General features: G+C 37.1%; 1 protein-coding gene and 1 pseudogene across 5 annotated transcripts in view; one reads left to right on the top strand and one right to left on the bottom strand.

Moving 5' to 3' along the window:
• The window catches only part of FGFR1OP2 (FGFR1 oncogene partner 2), a 29,447-nt gene extending 4,298 nt beyond the window's left edge, over window positions 1–25,149 (top strand). Inside the window, exons 2-9 of one of the 5 annotated variants that reach the window (XM_058282931.2) lie at window positions 6,539–6,599; window positions 10,423–10,571; window positions 14,468–14,585; window positions 16,093–16,235; window positions 18,541–18,654; window positions 21,150–21,263; window positions 22,671–22,752; window positions 25,005–25,149. In XM_058282931.2, the coding sequence (XP_058138914.1) occupies window positions 10,437–10,571; window positions 14,468–14,585; window positions 16,093–16,235; window positions 18,541–18,654; window positions 21,150–21,263; window positions 22,671–22,752; window positions 25,005–25,036 (738 nt within the window). In that variant the 5' untranslated portion in view covers window positions 6,539–6,599; window positions 10,423–10,436 and the 3' untranslated portion in view covers window positions 25,037–25,149. Of the gene's footprint in view, window positions 1–6,538; window positions 6,600–10,422; window positions 10,572–14,467; window positions 14,586–16,092; window positions 16,236–18,540; window positions 18,655–21,149; window positions 21,264–22,670; window positions 24,704–25,004 lie in introns of those variants that run through there. The other 4 variants (XM_004479948.5, XM_004479950.5, XM_004479949.5 and 1 more) reach the window with 4 other exon arrangements.
• On the bottom strand, window positions 2,234–2,977 carry LOC101424188 (ras-related protein Rab-23 pseudogene; annotated as a pseudogene).
• Window positions 25,150–25,414: the final 265 nt, after the last annotated feature.

Below are 25,414 nucleotides of genomic sequence, written 5' to 3' on the forward strand. Positions count from 1 at the left end.
GTGTTTTCATTCAACTGTCCGAGCCCCCACCCAATTTTTTCCATTTTTTTCTCTCTCTGTTCTTTTCACTCTTCAATTTCAGGTATTCTGTCTTCTCTATCATCTATTCTTTCTTCTATCATTTCGAGTCTTATTGTATGCCCTAAATGTGTTTTTTATCGCATTCGTTGTCCTTCATTCCCCTGAGATCAGTTACTTTTCTATTCATGTTTTCAGATTCTTCTTCATGCTCATTCAGTGTCTTCTTGATGTCTCTTATCTCTTTAGCCATATTGTCTTCCAGCTCATTAGTTTGATTTTGGAAATTTGTGTGTATCTAATTGATTGGTTGTTTCAAGTCCTGCGTCTCATCTGGGTCTTGATTTTTATTTTATTTTTTTACATAAAGCATTATATTTTTAGTACAAATAGTGAAAAATGCTTTATGATACTCATTTTTTTTGAAAAGTTATTTTTACATGTTTTGAAATTCTGTTAAAACCAAGTATATCTAAAGGTGTTATTTACAGGTTTTAAAAAACAGTGATGAATTAAGTCAGTTTTAATAGAATTCATACAGTTATCTCAGAAAACTTATGCGTTGACACATAATTACATTTTAAAATCATTTCTTAAAATAAATTATTTTGTATTTGGTGCTGACAAGCTCTTGAGAAAGTGTCATACAAACCCCAGGTTATAAAAATTTTTAGAGTTGTGGGGCATTATAAAATTCATAATTTGGATTAGGACAAAAAAGCCATGTCATTTTTTTTCAACTGTTGGCATAATTTTTTAAAGTTCAAAATTAAGTTCTCAGTCAACAGCAAAAGGTGCTGGATGCAGCACTGCCCTTCACAGGACTTAATGATTAACTGCAGATGTGCTTTGTATCTGCTTAGGGGCTTGGCTAACCTTATGACATCACAAACTCACCATGATTATGGATGGACACTCAGAAAAGCTAGTTCTCAGATTTTATGACAGGTCCCACCTGGGAGATGCTCTACCATTAAAATGTCTATACTCCTCTTTTATTTACCCTGTCAGAGACAAAAACTGCTTTTAAAAGAGATTACAAACAATATAAATGATAGTAAAGCACTTTAAAAATGAGGTGTGATATTTTTGGCACAAGGCACTTTTGAAATCCAAGCTCATTCTGTAAAATATATGTCTGGAATTACTCATTTGAAAATAAAAACTTTTAACATACACACAATGTGTAAACAACTTTATGAATGTATTCATCACAATCTTAGTTTCTTTAAATATTGCATATACCTTCAGTTTACTTCAGTACCATATATCTGAACACCTCCATACCCTCCATTATACAAGTAACATTGCCAAAGTACTCTAATCTAAGTAGTAGACTAATGCAGCCTTGCAAGATTTAGAGTTTATCTTTCAATATTATTATTATTATTATTTGGTAAATATTCAGATTCAGTACTATTTTTGAGAAAAACTAGATGGTCAATTTCAGGAAAAGAATGCTTCCTATCCTTCCTTGAGCCATAAAAAGCTCCGTACCTATACATTTAAGAGTTTTATTTATTTTTTCCAACATTTTAAAATTCAGAAACCTCTTTTTGGCATTTCTCCTAGCATTCCTTCAAAAATAGGAAGGGAGCGTCTGTGACTCAAGCAGTTGATCTCCTGCTTACCATATGGAGTACCTGGGTTCGATCCTGGGACCTACTGATAAAAAAGAAAAAAGGTGTCCTAGACCTGTGTAGTGAGGGGGCAGGCCCCCTGCACGGCCAAGCGACGCACCATAAAAGACGACGCAACCAGATGGGAAAAAAATCAAAACAGGAGAAGCTTTGTCTAAAGTAAAAAGTTAAATGAGTCCACAGGGCAGTAATTTTTGCACCAGAGATCTCACTTACATTCTGAAAAACATTGCCAGAGCAATATTTAAGTCTGTCAACTTTCAGAGAGCCATTAAGTACAAAGTCTGCTAAAAGATTTTTTTTTTTTTTTTTTTTTTTTAGTTACTGGGCCTGGGGGTTGAAGCTGGGACCTCGTTTGTGAGATGCTGGCTCTCAACCATGGAATCACCATTCCCCTGAGATGTTTTTTTCATTTGTTTGCTTGTTTTTAGGAGGCACCGGGGACCGAACCATGTGGGAAGCAGGCGCCCAACTGCTTGAGCCATAACTGAATTCTTATTGAATTGAACAATGTAATTCAATACTCTTTTTCTACCCTAAAAATGTTTTAGGGTAAAAATGTTTTAGGGTATGTTTTAGGGTATGCTAAAAGGATTTTTGTTTTTGGCCCTCTGTTTGCTCTAAGAGTGACGACCTCTCCACCATTAAGGAGAATTCTGACCCACTTGAATTCTGACCCAGGCGACTTCCAACAGAAGTGTTAGGCACCAATGTTGTTACTACTTAAGCACATTAGTTCTGAGTCCTCATACTGTTTGAGTTTTTGAAGATATTTTTCAGCCAAATATTTAAAAACATTCCCATTTAGATCCTCTTTCACTGATGTTCTGTAGAATCTTCACTTTAACCTTTTTACCAGTGCCTCAGCCTCCTCATTGTTTATGCAAGAATCATCCAAAAGATCAATCTTGTTTTATACAAAAATGGTAGCTTTATCTCCACCTTCTGCTACTACTTTCTCTTTCCAATGGAAATTGCGTCAAAAGACTCCCTATCAGTGTAGAAGATACAAGCACACAGCCTGGTCTTCTTGATCATAGGCCTTTGTTATTTTACCAAATTCCTCTTTACTTGCCGTATCACATCAGATTAGTCTGACTTCTTCATCATTAACTTGGGTGTGTCGCTACGAAAAAATCAACTCCAGTGATTTTCTTGTAGTCTTTTATAAAAATGCCTTAGCAAAATGGCTGAATTGTACTTGATTTTCCAGCTGCTCCATTTGCAACCACCATCTTAATATCTGCTTCCATATCTTCCTCCAACATTTTTGGAGTTGAAAAGGAGTTTCAGTACCAACTCTAATTCCATGTGATTAGTTCTTCTCTCTCAAATTGTCCCTTGCCTGCCACCAGCTGTCCACTGTCACTACGCCATCGCCACCTCCTTTTCCCTATGTGCCAGCTCCCCCAGCCAGGCCACTGGTCTAGATCATGCTCTCTCTCACTCTTTTAAGAATCTTATCTGGTCTTTGATATATTCCTTTGCTTGGGACATCGCTTCCATTTTCTTAGTATGACTTGTAATTTTTTGCTGATTTCTAGGCATCTGATTACAATGGTGAGTTTTTCCCCCAGGCCGTTTCTACCTGTCCTCCAGTTTTCTGTGAAGAGAGAGTCCTGTGTCTTTCTAATCCACCAAATTCCTGGAAGTCAATAATAAGTATCTTGGAAGATCCCTGATATGATCAGGAAATTGGCTTCATTTTTTCATTCAGGGAGACCAAGACGGTTTTTATGTAGGTAAAACAATAGGGTCCTGGGGCTTCAGCTTGGCTTATGAATAAAGCACTAGACTGGAGAGCAAGAGTTCTGTTTTTTATTTATATGGAAGAGTAATGGGCCCAAATGACCAAAACCATCTTTAAAAAGAACAAAGTTGGATGACTCACACTTGCAGATTTTAAAACTTATTACAAAGCTATAGTAATCAAAAAGGCATTGTAGTGGCACAATGACAGATATAAAGACCAATGGAATTGAACTGAGAGCTCAGAAATAAATCCTCACATCTGTGGCTGGTTGATTAATGGCAAGGGTGCCAAGTCCACTAATAAGGAAAGAATAGTCTCTTCAACAAATGGTGCCTAGAAACCGCCACATGCTAAAGAATGAAGGTGGACTACTACCTCACACCTTATACAAAAGTAAAGTAAAAATGGGTCAAAGACATGAATGTAAGAACCAGAACTGTGAAACTTCTAGAAGAAAACAGGGCAGCATCCTCAGGACTTGTATTTTCTTGGACTTCTTACCAAAGCACAAGCACAAAAGAAAAGATATATCAATGGGACTTTATCAAAATGAAGAGCTTTTGTGCATCAAAGGACTTCATCAAGAAAATAAAAGAAAATCTGCAGAATGGGAGAAAACATTTTAAAACCTTGTGTCCAGTAAGGGTTTAAAATCCACGATATTTTTAAAAGAATTCTATAACTTGACAGAAAGGCCAATTTTAAAATGGGCAAAAGACTTGAATATACATTTCTCCAAAGACAATATGCAAATGGCCAATAACCACCTGAAAAGATGCTCAGCCATTAAGGAAATCCAAATCAAAACCACAATGAGATGCCATTTTGCACTCACCCACTATGACTACTATTTTAAGAACAGAAAATAACTGTTGTAGATGTTGTGCAGACATAGTAAAATTCATTCATCATTGATAGGAATGTAAAGTCGTGCAGCCACTGTGGAAAACAATTGGTGGTCCCTTAGATCCAGCATTCCCACTTCTAGGTATTTGCCCCCAAAATTGAAAACAAGGACTTGAACAGATATTTTCACACTGATGTTCATGGTGGCATTATTCATAATTGTCAAAAGTAAAGGCAGGGAAGGAGACTTGGCCCAATGGATAGGGCGTCTACCTACCACATGGGAGGTCCACGGTTCAATCCCTGGTCCTCCTCGACCCGTGTGGCTGTGTGCTGATGCGCTCAAGGAGTGCCGTGCCACGCAGGGGTGTCCCCCACGTAGGCTAGCCCCACACACAAGGAGTACACCCTGTAAGGAGAGCCACCCAGCTCAAAAGAAAGTGCAGCCTGCCCAGGAATGGTACTACACACGTGGAGAGCTGACACAACAACAAGATGATGCAACAAAAAGAAACACAGATTCCCAGTGCCGCTGATAAGAACAGAAGCGGTCACAGAAGAACACACAGTGAATGGACACAGAGCAGACAACGGTGTGGGGAGAGAGAAAAAAAAAAGTCAGTGCAAGTGTTTGCCAACAGATGAATGGGTAAGTAAATTGTGGCTTATATGTTCAATGGAATATTACTCAGCCATAGAAAAGGAGTGAAGTTCTGATACATGGATAAACCTTGAAGACAAGTTGAGTGAAATAAATCAGATACACACTGACAAATATTATCACTTTTTTGGTCTCACTTTTTTGGAATAATTAGAATAAGCAAATTCATAGTGACAGAAATTAGAATACAAGTAACCAGGGACTGGGGAAGGTATATGAATGGGAAGTTAATGCTTAATTGGTAGAGAATTTATAATTTCTGGGGTGATGGAAAAGTTTTGGTAGTGGATAGTGGTGATGGTAGCATAGTATTGTGAATATAATTCACACCACTGAATTATGTATTTGAAAGTGATTAAAAGAGGGAATTTTAGGTTTTATATATATGTTACTAGAATAAAAATTAAAACCAAAACAAAACATAGAACTGTACAACACAGTGGATCCTAATGTAAACTAGGTACCCTAGTTAGTACAATTTTAATAGTATTCTTTTATCAGTTATAACAAAGGTACTTCACTAATGCAAAGTATTGAAAATAATGGAAACTGCATGTATGTCGGAGATGTATGAAAATGCTGAAATTGCTGCACATTTTTTCTGTAAACCTACAACTTTTTAAAAAAAAGTCCTATTTCCCCATCTAGCTTAGCTTCTTCCTTGCTGCTTTGCTCTATCATTAATTTCCTTACATTTGGAATTCATGGATCTATTTCCTCATTTGTAAAGTGGAAATAATACCTGTTCTGTTGACAGGGGTAGCTGTGTTGACCACAAGACAATATAAGGTATTCCTCAGATTCAAACAACTGCTAACAGGGAAGCAGATTTGGCTCAACAGATAGAGCGTCTGCCTACCACATGGGAGATACAGGGTCAAACCCAGGGCCTCCTGACCCATGTGGAGCTGACCCATGAGCAGTGCTGATGCGTTCAAGGAGCGCCCTGCCACACAGGGGTGTCCCCCACGTAGGGAAGCCCCACACACAAGGAGTGCGTCCCATAAGGAGAGCCGCCCAGCACGAAAAAAGTGCAGCCTGCCCAGGAGTGGCGCCGCACACACGGAGAGCTGACACAGCAAGATGACGCAAGAAAAGGGGAGACGGATTCCCAGTGCCTCTGACAAGAGTACAGGCAGACACAGAAGAACACACAGTGAATGGACACAGAGAGCAGACAACTGGGGTTTGAGGGGTGGGGAAGGGGAAATAAATTTTAAAAATCTTTAAAAAAACCCCAAAACTAATAGTTTGAATTAATGAAAATAGTATAATGATGATACTATATAGGTGCTTCAGTGCATTTTTTTCAAGCAGATCTTTTTTTTTTTCTGAGGGGTTGGGGATTGAACCTGGGACCTTGTATGTGGGAAGCCAGCACTTAGCCCCTGAGCCACATCGGCTCCCGAGTTGGTTTTTTCATTTGTTTCTTTGTCGTTTGTTTTCGTTTTTTCAGGAGCCATGAGGAACTGAACCGGATACCTCCCGTGTGGGAGGCAGGAGCTCAACTGCTTGAGCCACATCTGCTCCTAAAACTGATCTGATCTGTTAAATTTATGTTATGTTACAGAGAATAAAGAAGTATTCTTCTGATAGTTTTCCTCAAAATTTCATTTACAGGTTGGGATGACCTAGGACTGTTGAGAGATTCGTTTTCCTTGAGTTGTCCTATTAAACCAAGGTATAAATAAAGTTTATTTTCTCTCTGGTCTATTACAATTTACTCTAAACTCTCAAATTTGTTTTCTTTTTTCACCATCTGTTACCAGTTATTTTTACTTTAAGGCAAAATTTTTTTCTTTGTAAGTTTTTTTTTACTTACTAAAAGTCAATTTGCCTTTTTTTCTTTTGTTTTTGTTTTTGTTTTTGCTTTACAGACAACTTTAAAATTTTACTTTGAAGGCTCTGGTGTGCTATACTAGGGGGATTAATGGAAGCTATGGTCACACCCATATTAAAAAGAACACTTAATTCATCTATAATTATAGATAATTCCCTTTAGCTTTAGATGAAGGACAGGTCATTTTTGGGTGACATGGGTCTCTCTTGGAGCATCATCTTTGGATAGATTTTGGATAGTTGTCCTGTATTTGAGCCAATATGGGACCTTGATTCCTTTAATGGCATTTTGACTTGTCATATTTACATGTTCCCTTATCTGTAGCTTCCAAATTTTAGAAGAAGTGCTTTTGGTGGTTTTATCTAGAGAGTCAGAAATAGTATTAATTTCTTGCTTGTTCACTCCTTAAAGCTCTCTGGAAATGTCTAGTCATAAATTAGTTTTTTTCTCATATTGGCACTTTTATATTTTTTCTTTATTGTGATTAAACTCCTTAGGTTTAAACCCATTTATAAAAACAGGAACATATTCCCTTTGCTTCAGCCATTGGGTCATACTTCAGTCTATTTTTACATCTTTATTTAACTTTTGAATCTTTTTATAATCAAACTTTAAATGAAAGGCTTGTGAACCTGCCTTATGAACTCTGTTTTGTTTGCTTTTTTTGTTTAAACAGCTAAGCTATTTAAATTTTCTATTTTCAACCCTGTGTCATTTTTCTGTTTCAGAGTTTCTAATAACTAATTGAACTAATTGGTGCAGATCTGTAGTTCAGAATGTCGTATCTAGCAAAGTCTGAAATTGTATAGCAAATTTCTGTCTACCCAAAGTTGATAAAAATTCTCAATTATAGCCCTTAACTTGACTGTACCAAATTTTTAAAATATATTTTTATTGTAGAAATTGTGACCTTACAAAACAGTTATGGACATGTGTAGAATTCCCATACAACAGCCGTTCACCAGCACACCACACCGTGGTGGAACATTTGTTACAGATTAGGAGGTAATATCATCAGATTGTTACCACTAATTGTGGTCTGTAGTGTACATTTGGCATACCCAGATTTTTAAACTTCTGTAGACTTGAATTCTGGCCTAGTAATTTTTTTTTGCCCCCCCCCCCCGCCATTGTCTGCTTTCTGTGTCCATTCACTGTGTGTTCTTCTGTGACCGCTTCTATCCTTATCAGCGGTACGGGAATCTGTGTTTCTTTCTGTTGCATCATCTTGTTGTGTCAGCTCTCCGTGTGTGCGGCACCATTCCTGGGCAGTCTGCACTTTCTTTGACACTGGGCGGTTCTCCCTATGGGGCGCACTCCTTGCACGTGGAGCTCCCCTACACGGGGGATATCCTGGCGTGGCAGGCCACTCCTTTGCACACATCAGCACTGCACATGGGCCAGCTCTACATGGGTCAGGGAGGCCTGGGGTTTGAACCGTGGACCTCCCATGTGGTAGGTGGATGCCCTAACCACTGGGCCAAGTGTGCTTCCCTGGCCTAGTAATTTTACAGTGTATTTCTGTTTTCTGAGAAAATTCTGAAGAAAGGTGACTGGTGTAGAAGATAAGGTAAAACTTACTATAAAGAAAAATTAAAGGAGGGCAAATTTGAGAAGGTTGTAAAGTTTTGAGAGATTATTTTAGAATTAAAATTTTGTTTTGCTATCTTACATACCAGTTGAAGAAGCTGACTATTGACTGTTCCATGTTTTGTCTCCTAAGTTTGTTGAACGCTTCTTAAACATACTGGTTTATTGATTTTCCATAATGGCCAACATTGTTTTGTTGTTTTTTTTTTTAAAGACTTATTTTTATTTATTTAATTCCCCTCCCCTCCCCCGGTTGTCTGTTTTCTGCGTCTTTTTGCTGTGTCTTGTTTCTTTGTCCGCTTCTGTTGTCATCAACGGCATGGGAAGTGTGGGCGGCGCCATTCCTCGGCAGGCTGCTCCCTCCTTCGCGCTGGGCGGCTCTCCTTATGGGTGCACTCCTTGCGCGTGGGGCTCCCCTACGCGGGGGACACCCCTGTGTAGCAGGGCACTCCTTGCGCGTATCAGCACTGCGCATGGGCCAGCTCCACACGGGTCAAGGAGGCCGGGGCTTGAACCGCGGACCTCCCATGTGGTAGACGGACGCCCTAACCACTGGGCCAAAGTCCGTTTCCGACATTGTTTTAATTCTCTCTTTTTTTTTCATTTACCAAGGAAAGTACAAGAGTTAGGATTATAATGCAACATTATATAGGAAACGGAAGATCTTCCAGGAGGAGGTTGAGATTGATAAGGGTGACACGTAGAGGCCACGTTGGTTGTTCAGTCGTGTGGGTTTGTGGATGGTGTCCTGGTTTATCTCACCAAGCAGAGGCTAGGAAGAGGCACATAATGAAGGTGCTAATAGCAGTTTACCCCAGAATGCAGACAACAAAGTGAACTTTCTCAGAGCTGACCCGACATGAGAGAATGCCCTTATGAGGGGCACAATTTCTGTATAAATTGTTGTGTATAAAATGTATTAGGGAGGTAAGCGGATAGGCTCAAGTGATTGGGCTACTGTCTACCATATGGGAGGTCCAGGGTTGGATACCCAGAGCCTTCTGGTGAAGATGAGCTGGCCTGTGTGGTGAGCTGGCCCATGTGAATGCTGCCCCACACAGGAGTGCTGGCCCGCACAGAGAGCTGGCACAGCAAGATTATACAGGAGAGACAATAAGAGACACAGGAGAGGCAATAAGAGACATAGCAGACCAGGGAGCTGAGGTGGTGCAAAAGAATGATCGCTTCTTTTGCACTCCAGAAGTTCCCAGGATTGGTTCCCGGAGCCACCTAAAGAGAAGAAAAACAGACACAGAAGAGCACATAGCAGATGGACACAGAGAGAAGACAACAGGTTGAGGGGGAAGGAGAAGTTAAAAATAAATATTTAAAAAGAAAAGAAGCTGTAAGATAAACAAAAAAGAACATGTTAGGGAAGCAGATACAACTCAGGAAATTGAGCTCCCCACCTTACCACGTGGGAGGCCCCAGGTTCAGTTCCTGGTACCTCCTGGAGAAGACCAGCAAGACAGTGAACTGGCATAACAAGATGATGCAACAAGGAGACACAGAGGAAAGATAACAAGAGACACAGCAAAGCAGGGAGGGAACTGAGGTGGCTCAGGTAATTGAGCACCTTTCTCCCACATGACGGGTTCCAGGTTCAGGTCTCAGTGCCTCCTAAAGAAAAGACAAGCAGACACAGAGCACACAGCGAATGGACACAGAGCAGACAGCGAACGCAAACAAGGATGGGGGAATAAATAAATTTTTTTTAAAAAGTATTATTTAGCTGTCTACTTTTTTCCTACCATATCTTCATAGTGTTATGTTTTTTGTTTGTTTCATTTTTTTTAGGAGGTACCAGGGATCAAACCCAGGACCTTGTACATGGGAAGCAGGCACTCAACCCCTTGGCTACATCTGCTCACCTCATACTGTTTAAATACATTCTGGGTATATCTGCAAATCATCTATGTGTGTTCTAATATTTGAAATATTAAATTAGTTTCCAGCTGTTCCACCCTAACCTAATAAACCCACCAAATGTGTACAAGGTGTTCCGAGATGTCTGTGTTCAGGTAAAACTAAAATAAAGTGATATGCTGACTTTGAGTCTTGATTTAAATTATAGATATTCCTTTAGAAATGAGTTGCACAATTGAGAAGGCACTTGCCGATGCTAAAGCTCTTGTTGAAAGATTGAGAGATCACGATGATGTAGCAGAATCTCTTATCGAGCAAACCACCGCTCTCAACAAGCGAGTAGAAGCCATGAAACAGGTTTGATTTTTCTTGTTGTTTCCATTTAGCAAAAGCAATTGTTGATATTTATGTAGTGCTTGAATCATAAACTGCTAATTTTGTATCTAGTTATATTTTTAATGTCTCTAGCGTTTAAAAGTAGCTTGACTGGGATGTTTCAGTTTTAGACTAGAGCATGTGTTTTTTTATTTTTATCTTTGGGTGACAAGTGTGTATATTCTGAAACCTATAGATTTGGTCACTTATTTCAATGACAGATATGCACAAATGAGTTTAGAAAATAAATGAATTTGTTAGGTCTAGATAAATTTGACAAAGGCCATATTATACCTTTTGCTTGTGTTGACACTCTTGTATTTTTATAATATAGAGTTTTAAAAATATTTTTCTTTACAAAAGTACTCAGGTAATGCTATTTAACTACAAAACTGTTTTTTTTTAACATATCAATTTTATTGATACATATTTTTAAAGCATAAATCCATCCAAAGTGTATAGTCACTGGTATTCGGTATAATCATATTTGTGAATTCATCACTTCAGTCATTCTTAGAGCACTTTCATTATTCCATTAATAATAATAAACAAAAACAAACTCATCACCACTCAATCAATCTCTCTGTGCATTCCCTACCATACATAGCTGCTATTCATTTTCCTTTTCTCTGGTATATTTGTATTTATATTTTGTAAAAATAGTTTTATGTATGCAGTATCACCCATATTTGTTACAAAACCATTTTTGAAAATGTTGCAAGACAGTATCTGGTTTATACCGTGAACAGTTATTACCTCCCCACTCGCTACCATGTTTTTAATTCACTGTTGCCAATTGAAGAAATGAGAAAGACTTCCCTTCTTGCTGTCCTTACTAGTGTATGTCACAACTTCCAGTGGGCCATGGAATTTAGCTATCATTTTAAGCCTTTGATAAAATTTTTCAAGTGTAAGAGAATTATAAAATCTCTGTTCTGATGGAAATTGGTAGAGAAGGATACATGTTCACAGCCAACTCTATTTGAAACATCCATTTTGTAAAAGAAGCAATCCTGGGATGCTGCTTTTATCAGAGCTACTGCAAATAATGGAGCAGTTTTACTTATTTGGGTAGGCAGCTGTGTTGCCTTAAACAGATTATATGCCTCCCTAACTCCCTGAATGTATATCTGGTATTGAGTTGTAAAGAAAAGAGTTTGGCATCTAAAGTTAAAGACCAGGGATGTTCTAATGAATAAATTACTAAACGGACATAAAAATGCCTTGAAAATAAAGGAGTGCAATAATTTTTCTTTTACTTAAAACATCCACCATTTATTTAGCTTACAATTCTGGCAATTGGGAGGGGGGCGGTGGTTCTTCTGGCTCAGGCAGGTGGTTCTTCTGGCTCAGGCAGGTGGTCTTCTGACTCAAGCAGGTGGTTCTTCTGGCTCAGGCACGTGGTTCTTCTGGCTCAGGCACGTGGTCTTCCGGCTCAGGTACATGGTCTTTTGGCTCAGGAACATGGTCTTCCAGCTCAGGCACGTGGTCTTTTGCCTCAGGCAGGTGGTCTTCTGGCTCAGGCACCGTGGTCTTCCAGCTCAGGCAGGTGGTCTTCTGGCTCAGGCACGTGGTCTTTTGCCTCAGGCACGTGGTCTTCCAGCTCAGACACATGGTCTTCCGGCTCAGGCACGTGGTCTTTTGCCTCAGGCAAGTGGTCTTCCATCTCAGACACATGGTCTTCCGGCTCAGGCTCGTGGTCCTTTTGGCTCAGACACGTGGTCCTTTTGGCTCAGGCAGGTGGTCTTTTGCCTCAGGCAGGTGGTCTTCTGGTTCAGGCAGGTGGTTCTTCTGGCTCAGGCAGGTGTCTTCTGGCTCAGGCAGGTGTCTTCTGGCTCAGGCAGGTGTCTTCTGGCTCAGGCACGTGGTCTTCCGGCTCAGGCTCGTGGTCCTTTTGGCTCAGGCTCGTGGTCCTTTTGGCTCAGGCACGTGGTCCTTTTGGCTCAGGCAAGTAGTCCTTCTGGCTCTCCTGTTCTCACTCCTATGTCTGTGGTCAGCTGTGGGTTGGCTGGAGACTGGCTGGTCCAGGATGGCCACAGGGACTCTCATCTTTCATGGGGTAGCACAGGCTTGTTCTCAGGGTAGGACTTTTTACAATGGCTGGGGATGAAGTAAAGGCTTCAGAGAAGTCTGCCTACTTCTGTTAGGCAACGTTACCGAAGTTCTGCAGTTTTCTTTCTTTTCCTCAGGGTTCATTTTGACAAGAGGTGGAAACATTTCACCATAGTGTATTTCCTGTTGCTTTGAGAAATTTTCTAGGCTGCAATTCAAGGAGGGGGAACCCCAGGTGGAGAGCAGCAGGCCCTCTGAGTTACGGAGACGGAGATGAGAGGCTGGGTAGACCAAAGCAGTTGAGTTTGCAGGATGGCATCCAGGAGGAGAGAGCTGGCGCCAGGCTGTCAGCGTGGTGGTGACACCTCATCCCTTTCTCCTCCTCGGGTGCTGCATTGCTCCGAGCACCATGTTCCCTTTCTCCCTGGGCACATGCTGGGAACTACTACCAGGAGTGCAATTTTAAAATTAGATTTCCATTTATAATTTTTAAAACCCACAATGCTAAAAAATTTTGCATTTTTAACATTATTGAGATGGTATTCACATGCCATAAAATTTACCCTCTTGAAGTGTACAATTCAGTGGATTTTAGTATATCCACAAAATTGTGCAACTATAACCACTATCTAATTGTAGAATATTCTCATCACCCCAGAAAGAAAAACTGTATCCATTAGCAGTCACTCCTGGAAACTACTAATCTTTCTGTCTTCATGGATTTCCCAGTTCTGGACATTTCTTATGAATGGAATCATATAAATGGCCTTTGCGTCTGACTTCTTTCAATTAGCATAACGTTTTCTAGGCTTATCTGTGTTGTAGCATGTATCAGAGCTTCATTCCCTTTTATGTCTGAATAATATTCCATTGCATGGATACATACCACATTTTGTTTATTCATCAGATGATGGGCATTTGAATTGTTTTTGTTATTTGGTCATTAAGAATACTGCTGCTATGAACATTTATGTGCACGTTTTTGTGATAATATATGTTTTCCGTTCTTTGGGGTATATACCTAGGAGTGGCATGTCAGTGTCATATGGTAATTCTATGCTTAACTTGTTGAGGAACTGCTCGACTGTTTTCCAAAGCAGCTACACCATTTTCCATTCCCACCAGCAATATATGAGGGTTCCAGTTTCTCCACATCCTCGTCAACACTTATTGTCCATCTTTTTTTATTATAGCCATCCTAGTGGTGTTTCATTGTATTGATTTCCCAAATAACTAATGAAGTTAAACATGCTTTTCATGTGCCTTTGGCCATTTCTATGTCTTTGAAGAAATGTCTATTCAAATCTTTTGTCTATTTTTTTTTTTTTAAGATTTATTTATTTAATTCCCTCCCTCCTCCGGTTGTCTGTTCTCTGTGTCTATTTGCTGCGTTTTGTTTCTTTGTCCGCTTCTGTTGTCGTCAGCAGCACGGGAAGTGTGGGCGGCGCCATTCCTGGGCAGGCTGCACTTTCTTTCGTGCTGAGCGGCTCTCCTTACGGGTGCACTCCTTGTGCGTGGGGCTCCCCTACGCAGGGGACACCCCCGCGTGGCACAGGCACTCCTTGGCGCACATCAGCACTGCGCGTGGGCCAGCTCCACACGGGTCAAGGAGGCCCGGGGTTTGAACCGCGGACCTCCCATGTGGTAGACAGACGCCCTAACCACTGGGCCAAGTCCGTTTCCCCTTTTGTCTATTTTTTAATTGGGTTTGTCTTTTTATTGTCACATTGAAACATTTCTTCATATATTCTGGATACTAGGGTCTTATCAGATAAGTGATTTGCAAATGTTTTCTTCCCACATTTCTTTTTTAATCTTTTCATTAGTATCAGGAAGAAATTCAAGAACTTAATGAAGTTGCAAGACATCGGCCACGGTCCACATTGGTCATGGGTATACAGCAAGAAAACAGACAAATCAGAGAATTGCAGCAAGAGAATAAAGGCAAGATATATTATCACTGTGTGTAGAAAATCAAAAGAACTCTTGGGCACAGTTGTACTCTCAATATAAAAATAAGTTTCCTTTTTAAAAGTGAAATGGAGCTCACTATGTGTTTGGGACTTGTCCACCAATTCATATTTTCAAAAATGGAAAAATGGTTACTTTTTGACAATCTCATTTCTAATCCATATGGCTAAATTTATTTACTGTTCTTTATCCTGTCCTCTACATATCAGTGTCCACCTTTCTTGAAGGCATCTTGGATTCTCATCCTCAATATCCAATTAGCCTGATTGTTATTCCTATGAAGTAACTCAGGTGCATTCTCTTCACCCACTGCTGCTTTGGCCTACAGCTCAGGTGTTCTTCTTCTCTTGCCTGGACTGCCCTAAGTAGTCTTCCCGATTCCTTTATTTTCCCCTCCAATCCATCTTCAACACAAGCATCAGATTTAATTTTTCAAAAAGAAATCTGATCATTTTGTTCTTTTGCCTAAGAACCTTCATTGTATCCTTATTTCCTCAAAGTGAGTTTCAGCCTTCCAGCTTCTCCCCTCAGCTCTTCTCCATGAACCCTTTGCTCTTGCCATCCCAAACGTGGTCCTGTACACACCAGCCACTTTCACACCTCTCTGCTTAAGAGTGCCCTTTCCTTTATTTTGCTATTCAGTGAACTCAAGTTCAGTAATATACTTCTGTGAACCTTTCACCAGTTACTATCACAGTTCTCCTCTATGTATTTGAGTAGAGCTCTACTCTGCACTTACCGTATTGTTTTATAATTATTCATGTGGGTTTTTTTTCACCACTAGACTCTGGGCTCCATGACCTTTTAGTGTTACAAATACTAAGCATTCTCTGATTCTTAATTGCTGTTCAGTAAATGTTTATTGAAATGATTCTCAAAAAATGAATTAAAAATGGTCATTTAAAAAACTAATCATGGGGAGTGGAGGTTGAGTGCCCACTTCCCACATGGGAAGTCCTGGGTCTAGTTCCCAGTGCCGCCTGAAAAGACAAAAACAAACAACAAGCAAAACAAAATGAAAAAGCCAACTTAGGGAAGCTGGCGTGGCTCAGTGGTTGAGTACTGGCTTCCCACATACAAGGGACTTGATTTGATGTTCTTTTTTTTTTTTCCAAACAATGATTTTATTATTTTTTATCCTCCTCCTCCCCCCCCCGTTGTTGTTTGTGCTCACTGTCCTCTGTGTCTATTCACTGAGTGTTCTTCCGTGTCTGCTTGTCTTTTCCTTGTCTTTATCTCTAGGAGGCACTGGGAACCAATCCCCGGGACCTCTGGTGTGGGAGAGAGGCACTCAGTTGCTTGAGCCTCCTCATCTCCCTGGTCTGTGGCATCTCTCACTGTCTCTCTTCTGTGTCTCCCATTGTTGTGTCATCTTGCTATTTAGAACTTCCTTTTTTGAGAAATTTAATTTAATATGGAAGAGTATATTTTGTGTACCTTTAACTCATCTTTGACTACAACAAACCGTTATTTTTGATAGAATTGCGTACATCCCTGGAAGAACATCAGTCTGCCTTGGAACTTATAATGAGCAAGTATCGAGAACAAATGTTTAGATTGTTAATGGCTAGCAAAAAAGATGATCCGGGTATAATAATGAAGTTAAAAGAGCAGCATTCCAAGGTAACCATTCTATACATATAACTTGAAATGGGAAAGAGGACTGGTTAACTTATTGTGCCCAAATTTAAATAAATAAGCAATCATTGCCTAGTAATGCCATTTTAATATTCTGTTGAATACTTCACCTTTGTAATTGACATTTTCTGCTTTCTTTATATTTGATGAATCATTTTCTGGTTTGATTTATTCTTCTAATTCCCATTGTTCTTTAGTAGTTTTCCTATATATTTTTAAATGAGCTTTATTTGGGAAATAAAGGTAAGTCTGTTCAGTTCAAAACTATTTTTCTCAAGTGTCTGCTTCTAAGAAATTTCTTCTAATAAATTAATGTATTGACATTTCTTGCAAAAACAAAAACTGAAATACTGGAAACTTTTAGAAATCTGAAAGCAGGAAATGTAGATTTATTTTTCCCAAGACTGTTTTCTGAATGAGGCTGAATCATCTGTAAATGATTCCGTTTATGATAGAAAAGTCATGGGGTTGGGGAGAGGATAAGAACCCTACCTCCTCCCAGTCCATTGCATACCAGTTAACCATTTTTATAGACAGAGCTGAAGTGGTTAAAACTTAGTGTTTTTCCAACTATTCGTCTTACTTATGGTTGTTCCTGTATCTGTTTCCTCTGTGTATGTCCCAGTGTTTGCTGACAATTGCTGTAAAGACAGATCATATACAGTTTATTCTAAACTAAATTTTAACTGCTGATGTGGAATTAAAATATGAGAAGAGATTGTGGTGGCCATTATTTATATTGGATAATGATACGCTAACTCTTATTAAAGTTATAACTTTAATACTTAAGAAATAGTGATAATTATAAAATATTTTTATCTTAGTTCTTCAAACACATATCAGCTTCTTTAATCTCTTCCGTCCTGGTGCTGGTACATGTTTTTAGATCATTATTAATCCTATTAAGAGTTTAAAATGTCTCTGTGTGACCTTCCATATTAAGGGACTTAGTAAAAGATACCTCGTGTGTCAATTAGTAATATAATAAGTTAATTAATAAATGTGGACTTAATAGTACCTAATTATTTTATTCTTCCCTTAATCAAAAGGAAATATTTGGATAGTTAGGTGGCAATCTTTTGAATAAAAATGTATCGATTGTTAATTAGATAATGGTAAAAACCATTTAAATTTAAATGTATAATTAAGAGTTTTTTTTTTTAAGTACAAAGATGAATTGACGTAAAGTTCTTGGTAAGCTAAATGTAATCTTGAGAAATTCCAAAAGTCCTTATGTTTAATAATCTAAGAAACAAAATCTTTAAGATATAATGGGGGAGTATACCTTAGCAAAAAATCACTGTTTGGTAGCAGCTATAACAGCAGTAAGTGTTCTCTAAAACACATTACTAGATTTTACCATTTATCAGAACTGTTTTATTAATTAGCAGAGTTGAACATTTTCTAAGATAGCTATAAACCATCCTTTTTCATTATGAATACTGAATTCTTCATCTAAGTACTGATCCTTGCCTTCCCTAAAATGACTATTGTTATTAATTCTAACTAATACATGTTATGTTTGTGATTTTGATTTTTCCCAAAAAGGAGATACTTCTACTCATTTAAACAAACATTTATTAACACTTGTACCGAGTTAGTTTATTACGAGTAATAATTCATCCAGATGAATGAATGAATAAATTGTGTTACGCTGCTCTAAGAGCTTACAGTGTAGTCAAAGATGACAGATACAAATACAACTATCTAATGTAAGAAAGGATAAGATAAAGAGATATGAATTGTTAACTGGAATACCGAGGGCAAACAGGATTGTTTCTGATGGGGAGTATGTGGAAAGGTATCAAAGTAAAAAAGACATTTAAATCTATCCTTAAATTAACGATCAGGGAGTCAAAAAGCAAAATAGATGCAAAGAGAAACATGTATGAAAAAGGCAAAGAAGTTTGAGATTCCAGGATGTTTGGGAACTAGGACTCTGATATGCCCAATCACAAATATGATTTTTAATATACATTTAGTTGAAACAAGCTCAGTTACATGTTGCAGGATTTTAGAGTAAGGGAGATGCTTTGGAGATTTTTCTAATAGAGAATTTTGCCTTCACTTAGGATTCTTTGAACACACACTTGAAAATCAGTAGAAAGCTTGAGAAAAACTGACTTTCAGCCAAATATTCATTATATTATTTTTTTAACAGATGCCTTTTTGGAAATCTTAAAAAAACAAACATTTCAAACAATTGGCTAACACGCATGAACTAACACTCATTCAGTTTTTAAATTACGGATAATATCCGTATTAATATTATAATGACTCTGTACTACAGATTGACATGGTACATCGTAACAACTCCGAAGGATTCTTCCTTGATGCATCTCGACACATCCTTGAAGCACCTCAACATGGACTGGAGAGGAGACACTTGGAAGCAAATCACAATGTACACTAAATAAAACAGTCAATTTTGGGGGTGTGGATGGAAAGGGGGTCCTTTTTTTTTTTAAGTTATTTTACATTTAATTTCCCTCCCAGATCAAATCAGCAAATAAATGAAATCAAGTAAAAGAATGCTGTATTCCTGATAGCCAAGCAAAAATATTTAGTGTAGGAACTTTAAGTCCATCTTAATCTTCCGTATTGTATCTTTCACAGCCTATTAGATAATTGCAGGTTTAAAGGTTGTTCAAACTACTTTTTCATTTATTTTCTCTCCTTCCCTTTTGCTGCAAAATTTTAGTAATCTTTAAACAGTCATTCTCTTTCTGGGACATCAGAGATACTTTCTTGGTAGTAATTTTAGTCTGATTTCATAAAAACTTTGGTCAAGCAAACTTAAATATTTTGATTCAGATTTTTAATAGTTTGTAGTCACTACAGATGAGTTCACAAGTTAAAATGCCTTTGTACAGATGGTGAGATTATTCATAGTAGTGTTTTCCATTGTGTCCTATCTTTCCTTTTTTAAAAAACAATTTTTTTAACTCACCGTGGCAGGTCTTTATTAAATAAAGTAAAAGTAAACTTAGACAAAGTTAAAAATGATAGGCATATCAAGACAGATCAAGGATTATGTTGGTAACACTTTATGCCTTAAGTCAGTTTTTAAAGAACAGGTTTGGCTTCCTGTTCTCATAAAAATGTGTAATGCTCCTCTAAAGACTTTATTGTAATAAGTGAGCCATTAACTGGGCCTGTAACATACTATTCTAGTTGGAGTTTGGGTTTTGTTTTGTTTTTTTCCTTATGATTTCACTAGAACCGACTGTCCTAGAAAAATCAGTGATACATTTTCTTCCATTTTGAAGGCAAAAAATTATTTGCTTTGTATGTTGTCTTTTAACCTAGGGTAGTGCCAAATAACTGAACAAACTATACACTGAGAAAGCTGTTATTAAAAATTTTTATTCATTACCCTTTTTCACTTTGATACTGCAGGTATTTGTACTTAACTTGATTTTAAAATGATACTCCCTTACAGTGGGAAGATTTTAATGATTTTTTTAACAACTGCATATTATGACAAACATTTCTCTTGATACAGTTCTTGCAACTATAATCTAATCCAGAGCTGTCCAGTAGGACTTTTTGCAGTGGTGGAAATGTTATATATCTGTGCGGTCCAGTATAGATGCTATTAGCTGCGTGTGGCAAGTGTGTCTGAGGGACTGAATTTTTAATGTTTTCAAATTGCATGTTACTTCATTTGAATTAAAGTAGTACTACCGTACTTACTGGACAGCACAAATTTAGTATTTGAGTCCTTTTTCTTGAATACTAGCATTGTATAGGTTTTACCACTGAAATAATGTATTAGCCTAAGGGCTTGCATTTTTGTTGTTTAAGAAAGTATTAAATGTGTGGTTTGCTAAAGATATTCAGTTTTTTTTTTCCCATCATATTTCTTTCACAGTTTACTAGTTTCGTGCTTTTGGGAGTTCCTGTTCAAATCCTTTTACAAATAAAGAGTATGTATAGCTATTTAAGAAATTTAATGTTTATTTGGGGAGCTATTTATTTTTATATTGTAGTTTTGAACTTAATATAATATACTTTGCCAGTGAACAATGACCTATAGAAGCTGTTTATTGAGAAAATAATTATTCTCACATTTCTATTTATTTGAAATCTTTTTTGTCAGTCTCTTTCACTAAACTGAAGCTCCTTGAAATCAGGGAACATATCTTAACAGGCTTCATATTCCTTTTGCCAACCCCAGTGCCTGCCTGACACTTTGTAGGTATGCAAAAAGGAATGAGGGAATGAGATTTGAGGAAGTTTGTGCTACTTGCTGTGCCAAAGACATGCGATGTCCATTTTATACTGGAGTTATATTTCAAACTGTTTGCAAAGAAGGCTATTGAATATTTTAGTATGTAAAAGCAGGATTTGGTTCATTTTACTCAAAATTTATTAAACAGATATAAACAAGATACAGTTCCTGCTCAGAGAGGATTATGATCTAAAAAAAGTTCTAGGTTGGATGGAGACTAATTTATAGGCATGGATAATGCAAAGAAGATTAAGAAATCATGAAGACTTCAGGGAGAAAAAAGTATTGAATGTATCAACAGTTTTTATCTTTTCCATTTCCTTGACCAATAGTATTATGTAGGTGCAAAAAGAGAAAAAGTTGATCACTCTTGGTGTGAGAGAAATGTAAAGTATGATCAATAGTACTTTTGAATTTTAGTTATATTTTACTAATATAATAACTGTTTATATGTGTGTATTTAGTTATACTAATAATCTGTTTATCTTTAATTCTAGTCCTAACAAATCTGAGTTCAAAAGCACGTTTATGTTCAGTTTACTTGTTTGATAAGTTTTAAGATTATTACATTCATGTTCAGTGGCAATGTGAAATATTTTAAAAGAGAGGATCCAAAATTAAAAGTAAACATTTCACTGATTTGCATCTCTCACCCTTTTTTTCAGGAATTACAAGCACATGTTGACCAAATAACTGAAATGGCAGCAGTCATGAGGAAAGCCATTGAAATTGATGAACAGCAAGGTTGCAAGGAACAGGAACGAATATTTCAACTTGAAGTAAGGTTTAAATTGTACCTCGGATGAAAACTGTCCATGCAAATATTTATGCCAGAAAAAATATCTGTTTTTAAAATACTTATACTTTTCAGGGACATTAGTAATGTTCTTTTTCTTAATGTGGTTGCTGGATATATGGGGGAATAATGCAAGACCATTCATATAGTAATGCAAGAATTTAGGAGGAGCAGTAATAACTTACCTCAGTAAGTGAAAAAATTTGATTATTTGATCCATTATTGCTTACCTTACCAGGTGAACTTACTTAGTTTAGTAAATTTTTTTATTTGCTCATTTCATAGAGATCACAGTAATTCAGGGAAAATTTAATTTTCATCCACAAATACTCTGTGCACTCATTTTTCTGAACAGTGTAAAGGCTTTTGTCTTAGCTGTCTTTTTTTTCTTTTTTTGTAATAGTCATTGAATAAATCAGTAGGATAGACTTTTATGCTTTCAAAACTTCATTTTGACACCATGATGGGGAAATTAGTTACAGAGGGACAAGCATGGCTTTTCTTTCTGAGCATACAATATTTTCCCATTCTGTATACTAAGGTTTGGTGAACTTTTTCAGTAAAGGCCCAGATAATAATGTAGGCATCGCAAACCGTACAGTCTCTGTTGCAACTGCTTGACCTTGTCAACGTAATAAAAAGGTAGCCACAGTAAATAATAAATGGGCATGACTATATTCCAGTACATTTTAATTTACAAAACAGGCTGCCAGCCAGAGGCAGGCTGTAGTTTACTGACCCCTCTTTTCTACCACTGAAACTTAGAAAGTGAGACTGAAGACAAAGTGGTAGAAAATAATTATGACAGGTTATTTTTTTTAATGTCTTCAAATTTCCTATAGTAACTATTCTAGAAAAAATAAGGGCCAGCTTGTTTACTAATGCCAGATTTGGTCACTTATTTTGCTGCTTGATGAATATCACAGTCTATTCAGCTAACCCCATTGCTTTCAAACCCCAGCAAGGGAAGCCAGTCGGATGGCGCATCCTGCATTCCACACTGTCGTGGAGAGTACTGAAAGTACCGGAATAGTAAGAGGTTCTAACCCCAGGGTATCTGTCAATGGCTTTATGAGATTATATAAATAGAAGTCTGGATGTTATTTTTTTCATCTACACTGTGATTATTAAATAAGACAGTTTTTGAGGTTCCATCTATAGTTACAGATGCATAAATAAGAAGGCTTTACATTGGTGGAAGATGTTGAGCTGTGACTCCTAGTGCTTTAAAAAAGTGTTCTCTGGATGCAAGCTGACTGCATATATTGCTTAATATATTTATGAAAATTATAAAACTTTCATTTTATTTGTCATATTCATGGTTGGCTTTTCTTAAGATTTGATTGTGCTCTTCTCATGACTACTCTGGTTTTTGTTTGGCTTCTTACAGCAAGAAAACAAAGGCTTGAGAGAGATCCTTCAAATAACTCGAGAATCCTTTTTGAACCTGAGGAAAGACGATGCGTCAGAAAGTACGTCTTTGTCTGCATTAGTGACCAATAGTGACCTGAGTCTGAGGAAGAGCTGAAGAGCCTCTGAGTCTTTGAGCTTCTCATTGGTCTCTAGGACTTGCCTACTAAATGAGTGAATTAACAGGAAAGTCAGTCTCCATTAACCCTTTGTTTTTATATATAATATGTACAGAACACTGACAATGACATTTTTAAGAAATAGCCACAAAAAATGTGTACTTAATGGACATAGACTTTATTCCACAACATAACTGAAAAGTAGAAACCCAACTCTTGTTAGCTGGTGAAGAGAGAATAGGTTTTCACAGTTACTCCTGAATACATCAAGAACATTGAGCAGTGCTGTTGGCATTCTGAATACTTGGGTAAACTTGAATATTCCCAGTAAGTATATGGAAATTTATAGAATTATTCAATGTTAAAAATACTAATTTTGCCACTGTTTTGTGAATGGAAGATCTTCATACTAAATTTTATCCTTCCTGTTTGGTGTCAAAGTTAACAAATGGCTTATGCACCATGAGACTTCAGCTTTAGTGATTGCCTATCTATGTTCCCATTAATTTGAATTTTTGTTAAGATTCAAGTTTAAAGACTGTCAATGTTCTGTACGCCCCATAAAAAAAGAGGTTATTTAATTTTTGCTAACTTACAATAATTAACACAGCTAATAATTGTCAATAACTTGCTTAAGTGTATGAAATATTTCAGGAATGAAAGAGAAAGAATACTACTTTCTAAGAAAGAAGATCATATAAGAGACATATTTAGTAGGTTAAACTACTCTGAAAGAATGTTTTGTTTCTTTATCAGTAATGAAGATGAAATTTTTCTCCTCTCTGCTTGATCTTTAAGAATAATATATAGATCATTTAGCTGAGTTGAAATGTTTGATATGGTAAGCTAGGTATGGTCATTTCAAAGTAAACTGGGAATTCCCTTGGCCTTGACTCTTTTTTAAGTAATTACACTTAAGAGATATAGTAAAAAGTAAATTATAATTTCAGACTTTTTTCTTTATCTGTCTTTGAGCTCAGTCTGATGCTTATGACTTGTAAGTTTTTTCCTATGACCATTCAAGTGAAAGAAGAAGAAAAAAATCTGTGGATTTATAAGTATTTGCTTTCTTTCGTTTTTTAAACAAATATCCAGTATATAAATTTTTGAAGGCCCCTAGAGACAGAAATGTACTTTAAGACCACTTGAAATCTAAGTTTTTCTTAATTTGTGATGATTATAGAAGGATCAAAGAAGAATGACAAATAAGCTTAAATGTAATAAACTCATTTATATTGAGTACATATTAAAATTAGCACAATTAGAAAATTCTTCCTTTAAGGATCTAATTTGTTAAAGAACTGCGACTTCACATGGTAACTTTTATGTATAATTTTGTATATTGCTAAAATTCTATTTCAACTTTTCACTTCAGAATTTTTCTATCTTAAGTTTTGGGGAAAGGGCATAGACATTGCTGACTGAATAGAAAAAGGCTTGATGACCCAAACATTAAACAGATTTCTTTTCATATTCAAAAGCCTTAATTTATATTTTATAAATAAATGAGTCTTTATTTTTAAGCTTTTCTATTGGTTTTGGGGAAACTATTCCTTAATTTGATGGCATATTTACTTAAAAAGCTCTTACTCCAAATAAGAATTAAAGAAAATAAGCAACACAGCTGAGATTAAATTTGATGCAATTCATTGAGGCAGCTCTGTTATAAAACATTACTTGATGATTATTTTTATAAAAAAGTTGAGTTATTGTTGGTCTTCTTGCTTGGAGAAAATTTTAAGGTTTTGGTGCTTAAAAACATTTACTTTGTTCTATAGAGACAGTTCTCCATCTAATACTTTTTTTTTTTTTAAGTAGAAGCTTAAATTTATGTGTGGGAGTATGTACTGCATAGGAACTTATTTTATCAATAAAGATGAGTGATTTAAATTGGTATGTTCTCCAATTTAATTTGAAAACAGTGTTCACAGTTTGTCTCTGAGGGCCTTTTGTCACTTCATACCACAAAACCAGTACTTAGAAACAGCCTTCATCTGTATTTCTTAGGAACTGATCAGCAACTTCCAATTGATGATCCTGGTAATCTCTTTATCGTCTATCATTTATCAGCCATCAGCTATAATTTTTATTTTATATAAGGGAATTCAATTCTTAAAAAGCCAAGTATTAAAAAATAAATATATATATAGGAGCTGAGGTGGCTCAAGCGATTGAGTGCCTCTCTCCCACATCAGAGGTCCAAGGATCAGCTCCTGGTGCCGCCTAAAGAGAAGATGAGAAGAGAAGAATGCACAGCGAATGAACAGATTGCAGACAGCGAGTGCTGGCGGCAAGGGTGAGGGGAATAAATAAAAAGAAAATAAATACTAAAAAAAAAAAGTTGGCACCATCTTTGCTTTCATTCATGTCTTGCATCCAACTTATCAGCAACTACCCTCTTGGAAATATATCCGAATGCTCTCATTTCTCACCATCTTCAGTGCTACCTCTATTCAAATTGTGTTGGTGAGTGAACAAATTGGGTTCATCCTAAATATCCTACAATATAGCAATAGCTAAGTAAATTATGTATCTACTCAATAGAGTTCATTCTATGGTTTAAAGATTTAGGAACGGGGGGAAATTCAGTACAAGATATGCCTAA

Source organism: Dasypus novemcinctus, chromosome 20 (assembly GCF_030445035.2).
Source record: "Dasypus novemcinctus isolate mDasNov1 chromosome 20, mDasNov1.1.hap2, whole genome shotgun sequence".
In the NCBI taxonomy this organism is placed as follows: domain Eukaryota; kingdom Metazoa; phylum Chordata; class Mammalia; order Cingulata; family Dasypodidae; genus Dasypus; species Dasypus novemcinctus.